At 50.5% G+C, this 19,563-nt stretch overlaps 1 protein-coding gene across 4 annotated transcripts in view; it reads left to right on the top strand.

Annotated features, from left to right (window-relative positions):
* Positions 1–19,563, top strand: part of SHANK2 (SH3 and multiple ankyrin repeat domains 2) — a 683,630-nt gene that overhangs the window by 354,335 nt on the left and 309,732 nt on the right. For all 4 annotated transcript variants that reach the window (XM_030811436.1, XM_030811433.1, XM_030811432.1 and 1 more), the window contains exon 14: positions 667–780. In XM_030811436.1, coding sequence (XP_030667296.1) covers positions 667–780 — 114 coding nt within the window. The remainder of the gene's footprint in view (positions 1–666; positions 781–19,563) is intronic.

The following is a 19,563-nucleotide window of genomic DNA, read 5'->3' as shown; positions in this document are numbered from 1 at the left end:
GTTCGCTATGTTGGCCAGGCTGGTCTTGAACTCCTGACCTCAGAGGGTCCACCCCCCTCAGCCCCCCAAAGTGCTGGGATTACAGGCATGAGCCACTGCGCCCGGCCCTCTGCTGTGATTTCTCCTTCCCCACGCTTGTTTAAAAGATCCAGACAGAGTCGGGCAGGTGGATTTTCTTTCTTCCAGTCCTTCTGCCTCCGGTTCTTGCCCAGCTTAGGAGGGGAAGGTATGACCTCATCATTGCCTCCCCGCTTCGTGGCAGTGCCCCCCCGACTCCACTTTTATATCTGAAATCATTGATGGTAAGGACAGCCAAGCACCACTGTCCCGTCTCATGTGCAACACTGAGAGGTGCTACAGGGCCGCCATGCACATCCATTTGTATGATGTGGTGTCAGATTCATAAAGATGCAAACACGTCAGCGCTTCGTTCCTGTCTCATCACCTAAGGGGCAGAGGATGCCTGTGATCTGCAGTGGTGGTGCCCCAATGCCTCTCAGCACTGTCAGCGGCTGAAGGAAGTGCAGTCACACCAGAGCCACTTACTCTGCACGCCTGGCCAGGGATGCGCTGATTCTCCTGCCTCTGCCCAGGCCCCTCGTCCTGTTCACCCTCAGGCCCTCCACGTCCCCACTGCTAACGCCTCTCCCTTTTTGTTGTCTCTAGTTCTGAGCATCGGCGAAGGGGGCTTCTGGGAAGGCAGCGCCCGTGGCCACATCGGATGGTTTCCGGCGGAGTGCGTGGAGGAGGTCCAGTGTAAGCCCAGAGACAGCCAGGCAGGTAAGGCGGGCACTTGTGGCTGCCCACCCTCGATCCCGCGGGCCTATCTCAGGCCCGTGGTCGGTGTTGTCCATGGCAAGATTCGGCCATTGCGTCGTAGAGGCAGGCTGAGTTGCAAATTCAAGACTTTCTAGATCTTTGGAAACAGGTTGGTTGCTTTCATTCCTCTGGGCTTCATCCAAACCAGAAATTCCTTACAAGATGGTGTGGAAGCTTTTAGTTAAAAGGCTGCTCAGTACACGTCCCAGAAACTTGGACCGTATGTTCTAGCCGTCAGAGAAAGACTTTTGGGGGTTGATTAGATTTCTTTTTCGATCTCTTCTATCGATGGCATAAAACAGGCAGCTTCCCATGTGCAGGCGAGATGCTCCCGTGCTGCCCTGAGAACACATAGCAAACGCCTCCGTAAAAACTGCTCGAAAGAGTTCAGTGTTCCGACGGGAAGCCATTCCAGCATCTCTCTTAGAACCTCCAGATATAGCACTTGCTGAAAATTGTTTCAAAATTGATTGCCGAGAGATTGAATTGATTAAAATGTGAAGAGGAGACCACTTATATAAAATGATACCAAGAGTGTGTGTGTGTGTGTGTGTGTGTGTGTGTGTACATATATATAAAAGAGTGGAGGAAAAGTGAAGCCTTAAGTGTCTTATAAGAAGAAAGCAGTCCGCATGTGCGCATGTGAATGGCGTCTGGCTTTTAGTAGAATCCCAGGCTCACAGAACATGTGTCAAGCGGCCATGGACGCTGCGGCCACCAACCATGCACGCCTTCTTGTGCAGAGCCCGCCGCCTCTGAGCTCTGTCCAAATGGGCCCATTGCCCTGTTTTTGAGGTTCCTAGTCTACGGGCTCACTAGGTAGCCCCCCACTGCCTGATCAGATGTGCTGGGGCCAGCCAGGCCCTACAAACGTGTGTTCTGGAAAGCAAGGAGGAGTCTGTCCTGGACCTGGCTGGCTTTGCAGTCTCTAGCAGGGAGGCTTAGTGGGTTTTCTGTCTGAGATCTTGGCTTCAACAGGGGCTCAGTTCGTGCAGCAGTTTCTCTGCTGATGAGTCCCTGCTCAGGCTTAGACACCAGACGGTATTGTGGGGTGTCGAGGTAAGACATGTCCCAAACTTAACCACGAAGGAGAAGCTGGGAATATGCTCTGCTCAGAGGCTGGGTGGGAGGGTGTGTGTTTTTCTGGATGTGGCGATGACAATGTTACCAACAAAGCTGGTCTTCCCAAGAATGGGGTCTTTCTCTGTTATGTGCTGCACAGCCAGTATCCAAAAGCAAAAGTGAGCTTCAAGCAGCACAGGCTTTATTTGATGGCCATGGAACTGAGAAGCGGGAGCTTGGCTCACAGATCCATTTATCAGCTCCCAAGAGCTGGGAAGTCACAGATCTGGGGCCTCTGTAATGAAGGGATTGGGCATTAAATCAAGGGGAGGAATATTCATGTCTTTTCTGGAAATGAGCAGAAAGCTTCTCAGAACTGGTGTGCCGCCTTCCTTTCTGTCCTTTTATGGTTTCTTTCTGTTGTTGTCATGGTGATTGTCAACTATCCTGGTGCTGGTGGGAGGGTCATTTAGCATGGAAATCAGATTGTAATGAGGTTAGAGGTTCTTCAGAAGCCAAGTGAGCTGCCATCTTGGATCCCACTAGTCTTAGCCTTTTTGGTCACCAGGGGGAACTTCTGACCTCAGGCATCCTGTTGCTTCAAGATAAGCAGAGTTGAACCAGGTAGGCCACACGGGCTTTACGCTGGGCAGCAATCACACTGAGCACTGGCACAGGCCAGACCTCCAAGCCCTGCCATTGCCCGTCCACCCCGGTCCACACCCACCCTCTCCTGCAGGCAACCTGCCCCTGCCTCACTTGTCTGAGAAGGGCCAGGCCCGGGAGCTCAGCTTGCCTCCCAGGGTTGCCCAGTGCCTTCCTTCTCCCTGTCCTCCAGTCCGCTTCTTGAGCAGCCACCACTCCTCCCTCTCCTGTCACTCACCTTCAGAGCCACGCTGGCTGCCCTCCCTCCACTCTTTTGTTGGAAGGACTCAACTGTGCCAGCACTGGGCTTTGTTGGCTATGCCACACCTGGATGTGGCAGTCCTGGGGGGCTGCCTAGGGGGATCATTTGAGCTTCCTGCTCTCTCCATCCTCCAGAGAGTAGTGGCTTCCAGGATAGTGTGCAGGAGGAAGCAGGGCAGCTGGAGCAACCTGCCTTCCTTCTCTCTCCTGTGGGCTTTTCCTGTCCACCTGCCAGCATCACCCTGTGTGCCCTAGATGAGAACATATGGCTTTCTCCAGCCCCATCGACAGGGTCCCCACCCAGGGCAGGTGGGTGAGGTGGAGTCTGCCAGAAGACGCACATCCTGTGCAAGCAGCTTCCAGAGGGGTGGTGGTTTGTGTTTGTGTTTACTGTGGGAGGAGGTTATTTAAGGGGTAAGACAGAGGTTTCTAGAAGGGTGATCTTGCTCCAGCTCACACTCCAAGGACAATGTCCTTGATAAAACCGTATTTTCTACCTGGGCTGATGTAGGTGTGAGTCTCATTGGGCTAAAGTCAGGGCATCAGCAGGGCTGCATTCCTTTCTGCAATCTGTGGGGGAGGGTTAGTTTCCTTGCCTTTCCAGCATCCTTGGCTCCATCTCCATCTTGGCTCCTTGGCTCCATCCTCCATCTCCAAGGCCAGCACCTGTTGGTACGGTCCTTCTTCCATTGCATCTCCCCAACCCTCCCTCCTGCCTCCTCTTCTACTTTTAAGAACCTATGTGATTATGGCCAGGTGCAGTGACTCACACCTGTAATCCCAGCACTTTGGGAGGCTGAGGTGGACAGGAGTTGGGTTCAGGAGTTCGAGACCAGCCTGGCCAACATGGGGAAACACTGTCTGTACTAAAAATACAAAAATTAGCTGGACATGGTGCCACGCACCTGTAGTCCCAGCTACTCGGGAGGATGAGGCAGGAAAATTGCTTGAACTTGGGAGGCAGAGGTTGCAGTGAGCTGAGATTGCACCACTGCACTCCAGCCTGGGCAACAGAGCAAGACTCCATCTCAAAAAAAAAGAGAGAAGAGAGAAAAGAGAAAAGAAAAGAAAACAACCCGTGTGATTAGATGGGCCCACCTTGCTAATCCAGGTCAAGTAAACTGATGGGCCGCCTTAATTCTGCCTGTAACCTTAATTCCCTTTTGCCTTAAGGGAACATATTCACAGGTTCTAGGGATTAGGATCTGGGCATCCTTGGGAGGAGCCATCTTTCTCCCTAACACAGATGGCAAAAATGAACATCAGAACTCTCCTCTAACACAAAGGCTGTGGGTCAGGGAAGGAAGGCGTCTCTGTGACCTGGGGTGGAACGAGGTACACCAAGATCACAGCACAGAGGAGTTGAGGAGGGTGGGGAGGATTCCACAGTGGTTCCTGCTCGGTTCTGTTTGCCCTTGGGTATTCTAAGATCGTGACTTAGCACCTTCTTTTGTATTATCTTCTTTTATAGAGGTGTGATTTACATACAGGAAAACACACAGATTATAAGAAAAATCTAGTTCAGTGCATTTTAACAAATGTATATACCCACGTCTCCAACTGCAAATAAGGTATTAAACCTTTCCTTCACAGGCTGGGTGCGGTGGCTCACGCCTGTAATCCTAGTACCTTGAGAGACTGAGGCAGGTGAATCACTTGAGATCAGGAGTTTGAGAGCATCCTGGCCAACATGGTGAAACCCGTCTCTACTGAAAATACAAAAATGAGCTGGGTGTGATGCTGCATGCCTGTAATCCCAGCTACTCAGGAGGCCGAGGCACAAGAATCACTTGAACCTAGGATGTGGAGGTTGCAGTGAGCCAAGATCACACCATTGCACTCCAGCCTGGGTGACAACAGCAAAACTCCGTCTCGAAAAATATATAAAATAACTAAAAAAAAAAAACACCTTTCCGTCTTCCCAGGAAGTGATCTCAGGCTGTCTTCTAGCCATCCCTCCCCATCCCACACCAGAAGCAAGTGTGATTCTGATTTCTGTCACCATAGACCAGTTTTGCCTATCATTGGATTTCACATAGATAGGACCCTGCAACATGTACTCTCAGGCCCAAATTCTTTCTCTCAGCCTAATGCCTGTGATATCAGCTATGTATTGCAGGACTCAGTGGTTTATAAATTTTTTTTTTGTTTTGAGACAGTCTCTGTTGCCCAGACTGAAGTGCAGTGGCGCCATCTCAGCTCACTGCAACCTCCAACTCCAGGGTTCAAGTGATTCTCATGCCTCAGCTTCCCTAGTAGCTGGGATTACAGGATCCCACCACCACACCTGGATAATTTTTGTATTTTTAGTAAGGAGGAGATTTCACCATGTTGGCCAGACTGGTTTCAAACTCCTGACCTCAAGGGATCCACCTGCCTCGACCTCCCAACGTGCTGGGATTACAGGCATGATCCACCATGCCCAGACAGCAGTTTATAAATGTGTATTGCTGGGTAGTGTTCTATGATGTATTTACACCACAGTTTGATCATTCTCCTGATGATGGACATGTGGACGCTTCTCAGTTTCAGCTAATATGAATGAACCTGCCGAAAAAGGTTTTTGTGTGAGTCTTTCTAAGGACATACATTTTTATTTCTCTAGGTAGAAACCTGCTGGGTTGTATGATAACATTTTCATTTTATAAGAAACTACCACACAGTTCTCCAAAGTGCTGTCCCATTTTGTTCTCCTACCAGCAGTGTGTGAGAGTTCCAGTTGCTCCACTTTCTCATCAACATTTGGTCTGTTTAACTTCAGCTGTTCTAATGGATATGAAATGATACCTTATTGTGGGTGTAATTTGCATTTTTCTGGTGATGATTAAGCGTCTCTTTGTGTGCTCATTTGCTGTATGTATAGCTTCTTTAAGTCTTCGGTTCATTTTTAATGGTGATGTTCATCTTTTCCTTATTGGTTTGTAGGAGTTCTTTATATATTCTGTTTATCAGTCCTTTGTCAAATATATGCTGCAAACATTTTTCCCAGCCTGTGACTTGTCTTTTCATTTTCTAACTACAGTCATCTCTCAATATACACAGGGATTGGTTCCAGGACACCACCCCCTCACACCATATACCAAAATCCACCTCAAGTCCCACAGTCACCTCCATGGAACCTGTGTGTGTGAAGTCAGCCCTGTATATGCAGGTTTTATATCTCATGAATATTGTGTTTTCAGTCTACATTTAGTTGAAAAATCCACATGTAAGTTGACCCATGCAGTTCAAATCCATGTTGTTCAAGGGTCAACTATATGAGTAGAAGGGTTTTTAAATTTTTGAATCTAATCCAAATTATTCTTTTTTTCAATTATTTCTTTTTTTCTTTCACGTTAGTGCTTTTTGTCACTTTTTTCTTTTGAGTTGGGGTCTTGCTGTGTCATCCAGGTGGGAATGCAGTGGTGCCATCATGGCTCATTACATGCCTTGACTTCCCAGGCTCAAATGATTCTCCTGCCTTATTTTAAAATTTATTTTATTAGTATATTTTTTTGTAGAGACAAGTTCTCACTATGTTGCCCAGGTGGTTCTTGAACTCCTAGGCACAAGTGACCCTCCTGCCTCAGTCTCCCAAAGTACTGGGATTGTAGGTGTCAGCCACCATGCCTGGCCCTTTTTGTAGCTTTTTTTGATGTTGAAAATTAGAAGACTTTGAATATACATAGAATCTGGAAGATGGTACAAAATGTTTTTAGATGTTCCCATCCAGCAAGCTCTTTCTACACAGTTGGCCTTGCTTGCACCCTTGGAAGCTGTTTCTCTTTTATGGAGCACCATTGCTTTATGTTGTAAAATGAACATTTAGTTGGTAAACCCCATTCATGAACATTAAATGAAATAAGTGAGTGATTCACAGAATGAATAACTCAGTAAAGAAGTGGCTGCTCAGGATCCAGTGAATGATCATCGCCTCATGACAGTCGCTGGAGGTTGGGGATAACAAACAGCAAAATCAAATGGTGGTCCTCGTTGGCTGGTTGGTTGGTTGATTAGCTAGCTGGCTTGCTGCTTGGTTGGTTGGTTGGTTGGTTGGTTGCTTGGCTGGCTGGCTGGCTGGCTGGCTGGCTGGCTGGCTGGTTGGTTGTTTGGTTGGTTGGTTGATTAGCTGTCTGGCTGACTGATTGGTTGGTTGGTTGATTAATTAGTTGGCTGACTGACTGATTGGTTAGTTGGTTGGTTGGTTGGTTGGTTGGTTAGCTGGCTGGCTAATTGGTTGGTTGGTTGGATGGATGGTTGGTCAAATGATACAAGTTCAGCTTAATTCCATGAATAGTTTGGTAGTTATGCCTTCAAGATATAGTGGGCTTACTCACCTGAGCCTTAGTTGCAATTTCTTAAGGCTGCATGTTTATGGGACTTCACAGTCTCCAGTGGGCTTTTCTGCATGCTGTCTCATCCAACCTTCTGGAATAAGTAGGGCAGGAATCATCACCTGCATTGTACACATGAGCATCCCCATCTCAGCATGTTGGAGCACATAGATAGGGAGTTACTGGGCAGGGACTGTGACCCATTATTTGTAACTACTAATGCTTGAGCTGTGACCTGTACCTGCATCAGGGCAGCATTTCTCATGCAGTGGTCAGGGTGGTGATCCTGGTGTGTGACTACCAGTGATTAATCCTCCTGCACATCCACCTGAGGCAATGGGGAAGCAGAAACATATCCAGGTCTATTCTCAGCTCAGCTGTCTCTGGCTGGCTCTGAGTAGACTTCTTTATCTGAAATGTGAAGCCTGGAGATGATGAGTATGAAGAGTTGGGGGGAAGTTTATGATCGTAGCTTTTTTGTTTCTGTGCATAAGAGACAGAGGCATGCCCAGATTTATAAAATCTCACCTCTTTGCATGCATCAGGCCAGAGACCTGAGAGCTAAGTGCCACATATGACTATGTTGTTATATACAGGAGGAGATGCATCTTGGAAGATGGTGCTCTAGAAAATTTGTGGTTAATTACATGCTTGTCCTCACCCCATCCTGCTGGAGTTTAGGCTCCCTGAGGGCAGGGACACCTGTGCCCTGCATGGTGCCTATCCAGGACAGAGTGCATGTCATTTGGCCCACCGCATTTGTGGAAAGGAGGTTGGGTGGTGTTGCACTTGATCAGTTAGGAGTCGGAAGGTCTGGCTTTCGTCAAGACTCTAAAGCTTTCCACCCGTTTGTATTAGGTAGCACAATGTCAGTTGCTATGACAAGTGAACCCACAACTTCAGTGGCTTAATGGAGTGCAGGTTTTTTTCCTGCCCAGTAGCCACCCAGTGTGGTCTCTTCTGGTCAGCAGATGGGCTGATTTTCTCCATGATGTGACCGAGCCGTCCAGGCCCTTCCATTCTGTGGCCTGGTCATCCTCGAGGGCCTTAGGGTCCCCTGCCGCCAGCCTGCAGAGATGGGGAGAGAGAATGGAGAAACGCTGCCCTCTTGTGTGAGGCTCTGGCACAGCAGGGACACACATCATTTCCCGTGACACCCTGTGGAGGGGACCTGGATGCTGCAGATGCTGAGACCTGTGGTCCCGGGCCAGGAGCCACCTCCTGGTGACTGTTCGAGTCAAGATTCTTCAGAGAAACAGAACCAGTGGGACATAGACACAGATGTAGATACAGATAGAGTGTATGTATTAAGAGACTCATTTCAAGGAATTGGCTCACCGATTATGGGAACAGGCAAGTCTAAAATCCTCTGGGCAGTCCAGCAGCCTGGAACGCCAGGCTGGACCAGACAGGACCTGGTGCTGCAGCCTTGAGGCAGAATTTCTTCTTCCTCAGAGAAACCTCAGTTTTGCTCTTGAGGCCTTTTAACTGATTGGAGGAGGCCCACCCACATTACTGAGAAAAATTTTGACTTCAAGCCAACAGACTGCAAATGTTAACCACATCTACAAAATACTCTCCCAGCAACACCTAGGCTAGTGCTTGGCTGCACAACTGGGTGCTACAGCCTGGTCCGTTGGCCCATAAAGCTGACCCTCTGGGGCCAAACATGCACCCTGGATGGAGAGACAGTGCCCACCTACCCTGCTGGGGACTTGACTGCCTTCCACATCTTCCAAGACATCGATTTCCTCATCTGCGAATTCAGGCTGGTGGATTGTAGAATCACTTGATCCTTCCTCCTCAGAATTCTACACATTGAAATCAGGGCTGCCCCTGATGATGTATCTTGACTAAGAAACAAAGGTAAAATATTTCCGAAGTAATCAGTTGGCACCCATGGATGAGGCAGTTTATGAAAAATGAATGCAATGCACGTGCATGCAGTTTTCAGTGACACATCTTATGTGTACGTGGAAACTGTCAGGCCAGGGCTCTCTGTTTATCCCTGAGAAAATGACAAGGCCAAGCAGCACCAGAGCAAATCGTATTTTAGTTGCTGAAACAAACAAAAGACTTGACTATCAGTGAGCACCATTCTTGTAGAACATGATGAGAAAATGGGTATGATGAGTCACCACTGTACATCCCTGTTTCCATCCTCCAGAGACAGGATCTGGTCACCTGAAAGCCACTGAGGTAGGAGTGGGGGCCTCACAGCCAGGCAGCTCAGACTAGGGAGTAAGATGCCACATTCTCAACTCCTACCTCACTCCTGGGCACCTACCCAGATGAGCAGCACCTACCCAGTGTAGTTTTAGCATGTCCTGTGCCGTATGCACCGCCAGAGCCTGTTGGAGTCGGGATCCTCAATCAGCTGCAGAGACCACCGAGGAAGTGACTTGATGGGATTCTCTGCAGAATGGGCTTCCGGAATCTTCTGGCTGACTCCCTGGTGCAGGGCTCAGGTAGAAGGTGTGAGTGTAGGATGGGATTAGCTGTGCCTTCCCTTGACTGGCCACTGTTGTGGGATAAGTCTGCATTTAAGAATAATCCCCATGGCTCTCTAGAAGTTTCTAGAAGCTAGCCATAAGCACAGGGTCTAGATCAGACAGTCAGAGCTCTGACCAGGAAACAGATGTGGTTTGCAGTGTGTCCTTTCTACTTTTTTGTGGCACTCAATGGAGAAGAAAGAGGACCTCCTTTGAGCCTCCTAATTGCCCTTTATGGGAGGTGCCTTTATGATCCTCGCTTATTCATAAGGAAACACGTGTTGTGTATGTGTCTGGGAAGCATGTACGCCAGACTCCAGATTCCCAAGCTCTCTTCCCATGGACTGTTCCCATTCAGAATCCCTGCCGTGGACTCTCCTTTCCAGCCACTCTCCAATTTACCAGCGTAAGGGGCCCTTACTGGGAGCATCTTACAGCTTAGCATTGCCATTTGCTCTGAGAAGTGTCTCCGGACCGCCACCAGCCCCACACCCTGAGGGCTAATGGGCACAACGTTCTCAGATCTCTCCTTCAGATCGTGTGGACCTGACAGGGTGGCGGTGAGGCTGGCATGTGTTTCCTCCTCCCAGAAATCGCCCTGAGCGCAGTTGCTCCTCTGTCATCTGAAGCCACACCTGGAGCCATCCCCTCCTGTCTCCTATAGGACACCCTGTGTGGCCTCGTCGGGGTTTCAGGACACACTTGGAGTTTAAATCTCCTCCTCCCAAATCCAACCCTGGGGTCAGGGCTGGGCAGGAGAAGGATGGGGACCTCTTGGTTTTACCAGCTGTTTTGTGACTGCAGCAGTCCCCCGTTATCTTCGGGGGATACTTCCCAAGACCCCTATTGGGTGCATGAAACGGGGGACAGTGCTGAACCCTGTACTGCATACACCGTGTTTTTGATCTGATATCAGAGCCAGCTCTTAAGTGACTAACCAGTGGGTGGTGTAGACAGCAGGAGTGCGCTGGACAAAGGGATGAGTCACTTCCCCCGGGCGGAACGGCCCTCGACATCACACTACTCAGAATGGCATGTAATTGAAAACTTTTCAACTGTTTATTTCTGGACTTTTCTGTTCAATATTTTCAGACTTCAGTTGACCATGGGTGATTAAAACCTCAGAAAGTGAAACCATGGATAAAGGGAGACTGCTGAAGTCACAAGTGACTTGGGGCCACTGTCCTTTGAGATTTCTTGTCTGTGGCCATTGATAAGAAGAGGACACAATGAGGAGAGTCCTCATCCACGATGGCCCTTGTGGGGAACCTGTCCTCTTGGCCGTCACACCTCCCTGTTCAACACTAGGTCAGCTTCTGGGATCCACCTGCTCTCCCTCGGGAGCCATATCAAGTATGCACTGGAGTAAGTCATGTTCCCCCATCCTGCAGGCCATGTAACGTTATCGTTCCAGCCTTTTCAGAGCACACAGTTCCAAACCTTGTCCCTGTGGTTGCATCCTCTCACCTCTCATTTGATGTTTATAGGTAACTCATGTGATCCTCAGAGTAAACTTGGGAGGGGGGCATGCGGCGATGTTAGTCCATTTTAGACACAAGGTCAGAGACGATGAGTGACTTGCTTAGAAGCATGGGTGGCCAACCCAGGACCTAAACATAGATACATCTGAGCTGACATCTGTTTCCTTTACCTGCGAGGCTGGAGCATCCCCAGGGTCAGCCAGCCTCTGAGATGTTAAGATTTTGTGGCCTTGGAGTCAGGGACCAGGGGTGGTGGTGGTGGTGGTAATGATGATAAGTGGTTGATGGCAGCCATGGTGATACTGTTTATGGTGGTGGTGGTGTTGGTGGTGGTTATGGTGATGATGGTGGTGATGCTGGTGGTGGTGGTCATGGTGATGGTGGTGGTGATGCTGGTGGTGGTCATGGTGATGGTGGTGGTGATGCTGGTGGTGGTCATGGTGATGATGGTGGTGATGCTGGTGGTGGTGGTCATGGTGATGATGGTGGTGATGCTGGTGATGGTGGTCATGGTGATGATGGTGGTGACGCTGGTGGTGGTGGTCATGGTGATGATGGTGGTGATGCTGGTGATGGTGGTCATGGTGATGATGGTAGTGATGCTGTTTTTGTTGGTGATGATGGTAGTGATTCTATTGATGGTAGTAGTCATGGTGATTGATGGTGGTAGTGATGCTACTAGCAATGATGCTGGTGGTAATGGTGTCAGAGGTTTTAAGATGATAAAGGGATGATGCTAGTCAAGTCTGGCACTCCACCTTGGTGAGCACTGCTGCTCTGGCCATGAACAAATATTCTTCCTCATCCCAGCCCTGTGCAGCCTTCCCTTTGTTTGGAGTAGGTTCCTGGCTTTCCCCTTCTAGTTCTTGAAATTCCATTTCTTTCCTCACATCTCCTCTTGATGTAAAGGAATCAACACCACACTGGGTGCCCTTGAGAAAAATTATTTTACCCTTGTATGTCTCAGCTTTCTCATCTGTAAATTGGATTTATATGCCCTGCAGATAGACACACCCTGCAGAGTTGTTCCAAGGGCTCACAGAGAAGAATGCAAAAGTATAAAAGTTCCATAAGCATACAAGAATTGTTACCAACAGCACTGATGGAATGGGCTTCCTGATAGTAATACTGGGAACACCAGCACCACCAAGGCTCTGGCCATGCAGGGCACTGTGGCTACAGTAGCAGGTCATTGTTACTCCTGCTCTGCCCTCACCTCCACCCTGCCCATCTGCTTCCCTGCTTTGTGAGGCTTGGTCTAATAGACTGTCCCACCCCCAGCTCCATGGTAAAAGGAGGCCAGGCCAGAGACAGCCCAGGGTGGCTGCAGAGGAGAAAGGCACAGAAGCAAAGGACAGGTGCAAAGGTCATGATTCCACTTGATTGCCCCGTCATTGATAAGCCCTGTGCTGCCCGTGCCAGCTGTGTTTCCACTTGAAAGTTACTCCTGGTGTTTGTTGCAAACTCTGACAAGGTCTCGCTTACCCTGAGAGGAGACTCAGGCTGCAGTGTGGGAACCTCTGCACTGCTAGAGGTCTGGTCCCGGGCCCATCTGTGCGTAGCAGTTAGGACACCAGCCTATCAGTGGGCCCAGGTGACCACCCTCAGCTGATAGTGGAACCCCTCCTCTTTGAGCCCCTGCTTAGAAACCAAACGGTCCCTGAAGTGGACGGAGCATCCCCATGTCCACTCCCTCGACCTGGTGCAAATTAATCTCAGCTTTTGTTTTGGCAGACTGGTGCCCGAGGAGGGGGATGATGCCCAAGGCCACTGTTGCCTCTCTTGTTTTGTCACCACGCCCCCTGTCCTGGAACATGTGAGCCCCCGGAAGGTTTGGCAGGGTCCAGCACCACCTGGAAGCCTGAGACTAATGGTGGCTCCAGCCACCTGGAACACCCTCTAGAGACCTCCCTTCACCCCACTGACAGGCCCTGCCCAGCCCCTGAGGGGTGCTGGCGAGACAGAGGTAGTGGCGTTCACTGGGGACAGACTCCTCTCCCTGCAACTGGCAGGCTGCCTCTGCTCCAATGAGTGGGTGATGGAGCTTGGCGGGGTTGTGGGGAGCAGGGCCAGCTGGCAAGAAAGAAGGAGAGAGGAGACTTTTGGAGAGAGGAGAGTTAGGTAAGGGGATGGGCCACCACCCTGGACAGAAGATCTTTAGGGGGCATCTGGAGCAACGCAGGTTTAAAGCGGAGATATGCTTTGATGAGTGAGGGCCCCTCGCCCTCGGGTCACCCCAACACTTTTAGCAGCAAACCTCATGCCTCATCAAGCCTGGGAGTAAGATGGTGTGTGGACAAGGGCAGGAAGGGGCCCAGGCACCCCCAGGGGTCTGTCCTGTGTAATGTGCAGGTCTCCTGTCCCCTCCTGACCATGCCCATTGGGCCCATAGCCCGGGTCCTCCCGGAGGCTCACAGGCCACCCAGAGATCAGGTCTGTGCTGGGCTCAGGTGTCCTATGGGCCTGGCAGCTGTGGGCACACAGGCCCCAGGACACCCCATGGAAACCCAGAGACTTTCTACAGGTGGCCCTCCTGGGAAGCCACGACTTGTGCTCAGGACCTGGGACCAAAAGCTGCACGTGGCAGCTCGTGTCCCTGGCCCTGACAGCTCAGCCTGCAGGGGACCACCTGTGGCTTCCTATGTCCATGGATGGGAGGCAGGATAGCAGCCCCCAATAGCAGGAGGGCTCTTAGCAGTGGCGGTTGGAGCGTGGGCCCTGGCCCCGGGGCTGAAGGACTCTGGGCAGAGGCCCTGATGTTTACCGAGATGGGGAAGCCAGAGGAGTCCTGACTGCCCCACCCAGCATCTCCGTGGACCTCAGCCTCAGGCTCCCGGGGAGGCAGACAGAGCTCTCAGCCCATGCCACAGAGGGGGACAGTGACACCTGAGGACATCACCTCGCTGGTCAGTGGCAAATGTGGATTAGAACTCAGGGTTTCCGTGGCCAGGCACGGTTGCTCATACCTGTAATCCCAGCACTTTGGGAGGCTGAGGTAGGCAGATCACCTGAGAGGTCAGGAGTTCAAGACCAGCCTGGCCAACATGATGCCTGTAATCTCAGCTACTCGAGAGGCTGAGGCACAAGAATCGCTTGAACCCAGGAGGCAGCGAGGTTGCAATGAGCTGAGATCACACTACTGCACTGCACCAACATGGTGAAACCCCGTCTCTACTAAAGAAAAAACAAAACTATCCAGGTGTGGTGGTGCACGTCCTGTAGTCCCAGCTACTTGGGAGGCCGAGGCACAATAATCACTTGAACCCGGAAGGCGGAGGTTGCAGTGAGCCGAGATCCTGCCACTGCACTCCAGCCTGGGTGACAGAGCGAGACTCTGTCTCAAAAAAAAAAAAAAAAAAAAAAAAAAAATTGCAGGGGTTTCTATGTATTCTCCCGAGGGCTCTTTGTGCCAAGTGAGACCCTGGCTGGATGAACAGGGTGCCCAGCTTCTTCCTGCAGCACCCAAAACATCCCAGCTTTGCCCCGGAGACAACCCTGGGGCCTTCAGGCAGCCACTTGTTCCCACTTCCAGCCTGTCCCCAGTGGCCCCTGCCCTGCGTCTCACACCCCCTGGGTCTGTGTCACTTCCAAGGCTCACACAGTGGGTCCCCAGGGCAGGCGTCTGGGAGACGACCTTGCAGGTCAGACCCAGAATCCAGCAGTTCCCCTTCACTCCTTCCTCTTCCGGGCCTTCTGAATAGATGGGAGGACCCCGTATGGTGCCTGTGTGATGCTTTTATTTTTAATTTTTCTGTGTGGCGTGTAACAAGCCTACAGAGAGGTTCACAAAACAACCGCACGTCCAGTGGACCCAGCACCCCATGGACCCAGCACCACCAGCCCCACCCACACATCCCCCCTGCATCCTCAGCTCCCCCCCCGGGATAACTGTCTCTACCCAGGGCTGGTCTCGTATTACTAGTCCCAGGCTCTTATTACACAGCCCCAGACAGTGTCGTGGGACTTTGCCCACTCGTGAGCCATATGGAGACAGGATTGGCGTGTGCTGTGCTGTGCTGGCTTCTCTCCCAACAGCTGTCCCTGGTATCTGGGCCATGTGAGTAGATCTGGGTCACTCATTTTCACTGTGAGGTCGTTCACTGGGGATTTGTCCCTCTGTCCCGCCGTGGGCAGTCGTAGGCCACTTGCTGTGGGAGTCCCTACCCTTGTGTCTCAATGTAAACCTGGGTGCCCTTCCATCGCCCATACCCCAGGGGTGACCGTGGTGGACACGTCCTCTGCTTTTCTGAATTCTGCAACCCTGTCCTGCATGGACCTCGTTGTCAGCCCAGGCTGCTGTAACAGAACACTGAGGTCTGCAGGGCTGAAATACTGGTTCTGGAGGCTGGACAATCAGAGATGAGGGTGCGAGCACGGCCGTTTCTGGGAAGGGCACCCTTCCTGGCTTGCAGACAGCCTCTGTCTCTCTGTGTCCTCATCCACAGAAAGACAGACAGAGAGGAGCACTGTGCTATCTCTTCTTAGGATGGAAGGAATCCCATCTTGGGGACCCCAGCTTCGTGACTCATCTAAACTCAATCACGCCCCAAAGGCCCCATCACATTGGGGGTCCGTGAATTCTGGAGGGGGTCACAGACGTTTAGTCTGTAAGAGTAACGGTGCCCACGTGTCGCCAGCTCACTACTGACGGGCCCTTCCGCTGCGGGCGCGCTGCGTGTGTGATGATATGGTTGTGATTGCCATTTGTGGTTCCCTTATTACTTCTGAGGCCGAGCACCTTTCTATGCATGTATTGGCGGGCTGTTTGTGTGTCGTCTTTGGCCACGTGCCAGTTCGGGTCTTCTGCCTGTTTTCCTTCAGGCTTGTCTGTTTTGTATCGATTTGTGGTCACTCCTTGTATACTTCAGAAGCAAGACCTTTGTCAGTGGTGCAGGTGTGCAGATGACTGCTCCCAGGGCGTGGTTGGCCTTTGTTTTCTGGGGGCTGGGGGCTCTTCCACACAGCTCTGGTGGTCTGTAGTCCTCCTTATAACTTGGAGAAGGCGGGCCTGGCCCAGTGCCTCCCACAGACAGCAGTGCAGCTCGACTGGGACCCCATAGCCTGCTTTCCCCTTTGTTGAATGTGAAGGCTCCCTTCCATCTGTGCCAGGGAGGCTGGTTTTCCACTTAAAATGGTGACTTAAAGAACTGCTTTAAGGCTGGGCACGGCGGCTCACGCCTGTAATCCCAACACTTTGGGAGGCCAAGGCGAGCTGATCACCTGGGATCAGGAATTTAAGACCAGCCTGGCCAACATGGCAAAACGTTGTCTCTATTAAAAATTAGCCAGGTGTGGTGGCGGGCACCAGTAATCCCAGCTACTCAGGAGGCTGAGGCAGGAGAATCACTTGAACCCAGGAGGCAGAGGTTGCAGTGAGCCGAGATCATACCACTGCACTCCAGCCTGGGCAACAGAGCAGACTGTCTCTAAATAAATAAATAAGTAAGTATTCTCATTGTTCAATTCCCACCTATGAGTGAGAACATGTGGTGTTTGTTTTTTTGTCCTTGTGTTAGTTTGCTGAGAATGATAATTTCCAGCTTCATCCATGTCCCTACAAAGGACATGAGCTCATCATTTTTTATGGCTGCATAGTAAGTATTCCATGGTGTACATGTGCCACATTTTCTTAACCCAGTCTATCATTGTTGGACATTTGGGTTGGTTCCAAGTCTTTGCCATTGTGAGTAGTGCTGCAATAAACATACGTGTGAATGTGTCTTTACAGTAGCATGATTTATATTCCTTTGGAACACCACACTGGGGCCTGTTGTGGGTGGGGTGTGGTGGAGGGGAGGAGGATAGCATTAGGAGATATACCTAATGTAAATGATGAGTTAATGGGTGCAGCACACCAACATGGCACATGTATACATATGTAACAAACCTGCACGTTGTTTACATGTACCCTAGAACTTAAAGTATAATAAATATATATATATATATAAAATAAGTAAGTAAATTGCAAGCTGCTTTTAGAAATAAACGTGTAGGAATGACTGTGTTTGGAAAACTCTGCCCTGCGGCTTTGAGGATGACCAAGCAATGGTCCCTTTCCCAGACAAGCTCCTTAAGGCTCTCAGAGATGCCTGGGTTGGGGGAGCTTCAGATGTTTGTGCTGGGCAGTGGGTACCATGGGGCTCTGAAGGTCCTGACAATAATCCTGACCCTGATTCCAACACCAGCCAGTGCCTGTTGGGCAGCTGGCTTCAAACTGGACGTTTCTCATGGTTTTCCTCCAATCTCCAGAAAAATCCTGCGCGTTCAGTATTGTCGTTCCTATTTTGCATGTAAGGATGTGGGCTCGGGGAAATTAAGCAACTGGTCCGGGGTCTCACAGCCCTGTGAATTGCAGCCTGAGGATTTGCATGCGGGTCACCTGACAAATGGAACCCCTCACTCCTTGGGCTCATAAACAGAGAACCGACACAAACACCATCCAGAGAAGGTGAGAACCAGAAGGGATGATAGTTACTGCTTAGCTCAAAATCTCTCTGACTTAGTAATGTGTAGGTCACTGTTAAGAGGGAAATCTCCTGCGTTAAAACAACAACAACAACAACAACAAAAACACAAAACGGGAAAACTATTGTGAAACAGAAGTTCTGTCTTTGAAAATGTGAATTACAGCCCGGGCCTGTAATCCCAGCACTTTGGGAGGCCGAGGCAGGCAGATCACCTGAGGTCAGGAGTTTGAGACCAGCGTGACCAACGTGGTGAATCCCCGTCTCTACTATAAGTACAAAAAATTAGCCAGATATGGTGGCAGGCGTCTGTAATCCCAGCTACTCGGGAGGCTGAGGCAGGAGAATCACTTGAACCCAGAGGTAGAGGTTGCAGTGAGCCGAGACTGTGCCATTGCATTCCAACCTGGGTGATAGAGCAAGACTCTGTCTGAAAAAAAGTGCATTACCAGGGAAAAACAGTTTTGTCTTTAAAGATAAGTATAGAGTCATGTATTTAGGTTATCATCTACATGTTGGCACCAAATAAACAGACATGAGATGCCCCTCAGATGACTTGGAGTTTCTGGACCCCAATTTGGGAAAACTCATTTAGAGCCAGGCCTCTATTTTTCAGAGAAGGAAATCTGGGCTTCTGGTTACTGGGGATCGAATGCCTGGCTCATGGCAGAGCTGGCCTGGAACCCTGGGGTTAAACTCTGACCTGGGGCCTCTCCCTTCCCCTGTACCAACTCAAGGGCTGCTCTGGTCGTTATTGCTTTTTAAACTGGAGGCGACAAAACCCCAGGGCTCCCTCCAACCCCTGTCCCTACTAAAGGAATTTATTAGTGTACATAATGGAGAAGCCTAAAATTGTCTGGCATCAGGCATAGTTGGATCCAGCTGCTCAAATGGTATCCCCAGGGAGCTCTCATTCCATCTCTTGGCCTGATTTCTCCATGGGGGCTTTATTCTTTGAGCAGCTCCCTCTCAGGATGTTGCCTGGCAGCTCCAGGGCTTATGTCCTTATAGGTCCAAGTCCTGCAGAAAGAAAATGGCTCTGTGCTAGCTTCTTAGCGAGAGTCCTGCAATGTGCCCTGATGGGACCGACCTGAATGATGGCTGTGCCCACCCAGAACCAGTCACTCTGGCTAGGGGGTGGGGGCACCAGCAAGTGTGACTGGCCGGGTCTGGGTCAGGGGTGTAGGGAAGATGGCTCGCCAAGGACAGTTGGGGTGCTGGAACCAGCAGAAGGAGGGGGTGGCAGGCAGGACCTCTGCAGGCCATAGAGATGTGCCTTCAGCAGGGACGCCAAGCGCCTCGGCTCTTTGAAGATCAGAGGAGGATATTGCTGTGACCTGCTTTCTCAGGGAGTAGGAATGCCTTCCCAAGGACGTGAAGGGGGTGGGAGCTGTCACCCACATCTCTGGGCAGCTCTGCTTGGAGCCATGGAACAGGGCATGGTAGAGTCCTATTAAACAGAAGTGTCGTTAGTCACAGTGTGTATAAACCCTCGGCAAAACATCAGCATGCCCATGTTTGGTTCTTCCAAAATAGAATGTCTTTGTTATCTTTAGAGCATTTAAAAATACAGGCAAATGACTCTATTAGCACAATTGTAATCTAAAATATTAATAAGCCACAAAAGCCAGCTTCCAAAGAAGTTACTAGCTGTTCCCTCACAGAACATAAAATAGCTATGAGGACGCATTGTCCTGTCTACTAATGATTATGTTTTTGTTAAACAACCGTGGCAGACTCCTGCATCCCCCGCCCTTTCTGTCTCATACGCCACTTTATTAAAACACACTCAGAGCCTCGCTGCCGTGAAGTATGTGCTGCTGTTTCATAGCAGCCGCTCTGTGTTTTAAGGACCAGCTTCCATGCTTGGGTTCACCTCAAAATAGAGTTCTGCCAGGTCTATGTGTTGTTTCAGGTTCCTTTGGGAGGATCCAGTCTTTGGCTTTGCTGTGGGGCCCAGGCCTTCCTCGTCCCCTCCCAGCAGTGGTGGTGCCTGCTCTGGGTTACTATGGCAACCTGGTGATGC

Source organism: Nomascus leucogenys, chromosome 4 (genome assembly GCF_006542625.1).
Source record: "Nomascus leucogenys isolate Asia chromosome 4, Asia_NLE_v1, whole genome shotgun sequence".
NCBI lineage: Eukaryota > Metazoa > Chordata > Mammalia > Primates > Hylobatidae > Nomascus > Nomascus leucogenys.
Note: the sequence above shows the minus strand (reverse complement) of the source record. Positions and strands in the feature narration are given on the sequence as shown.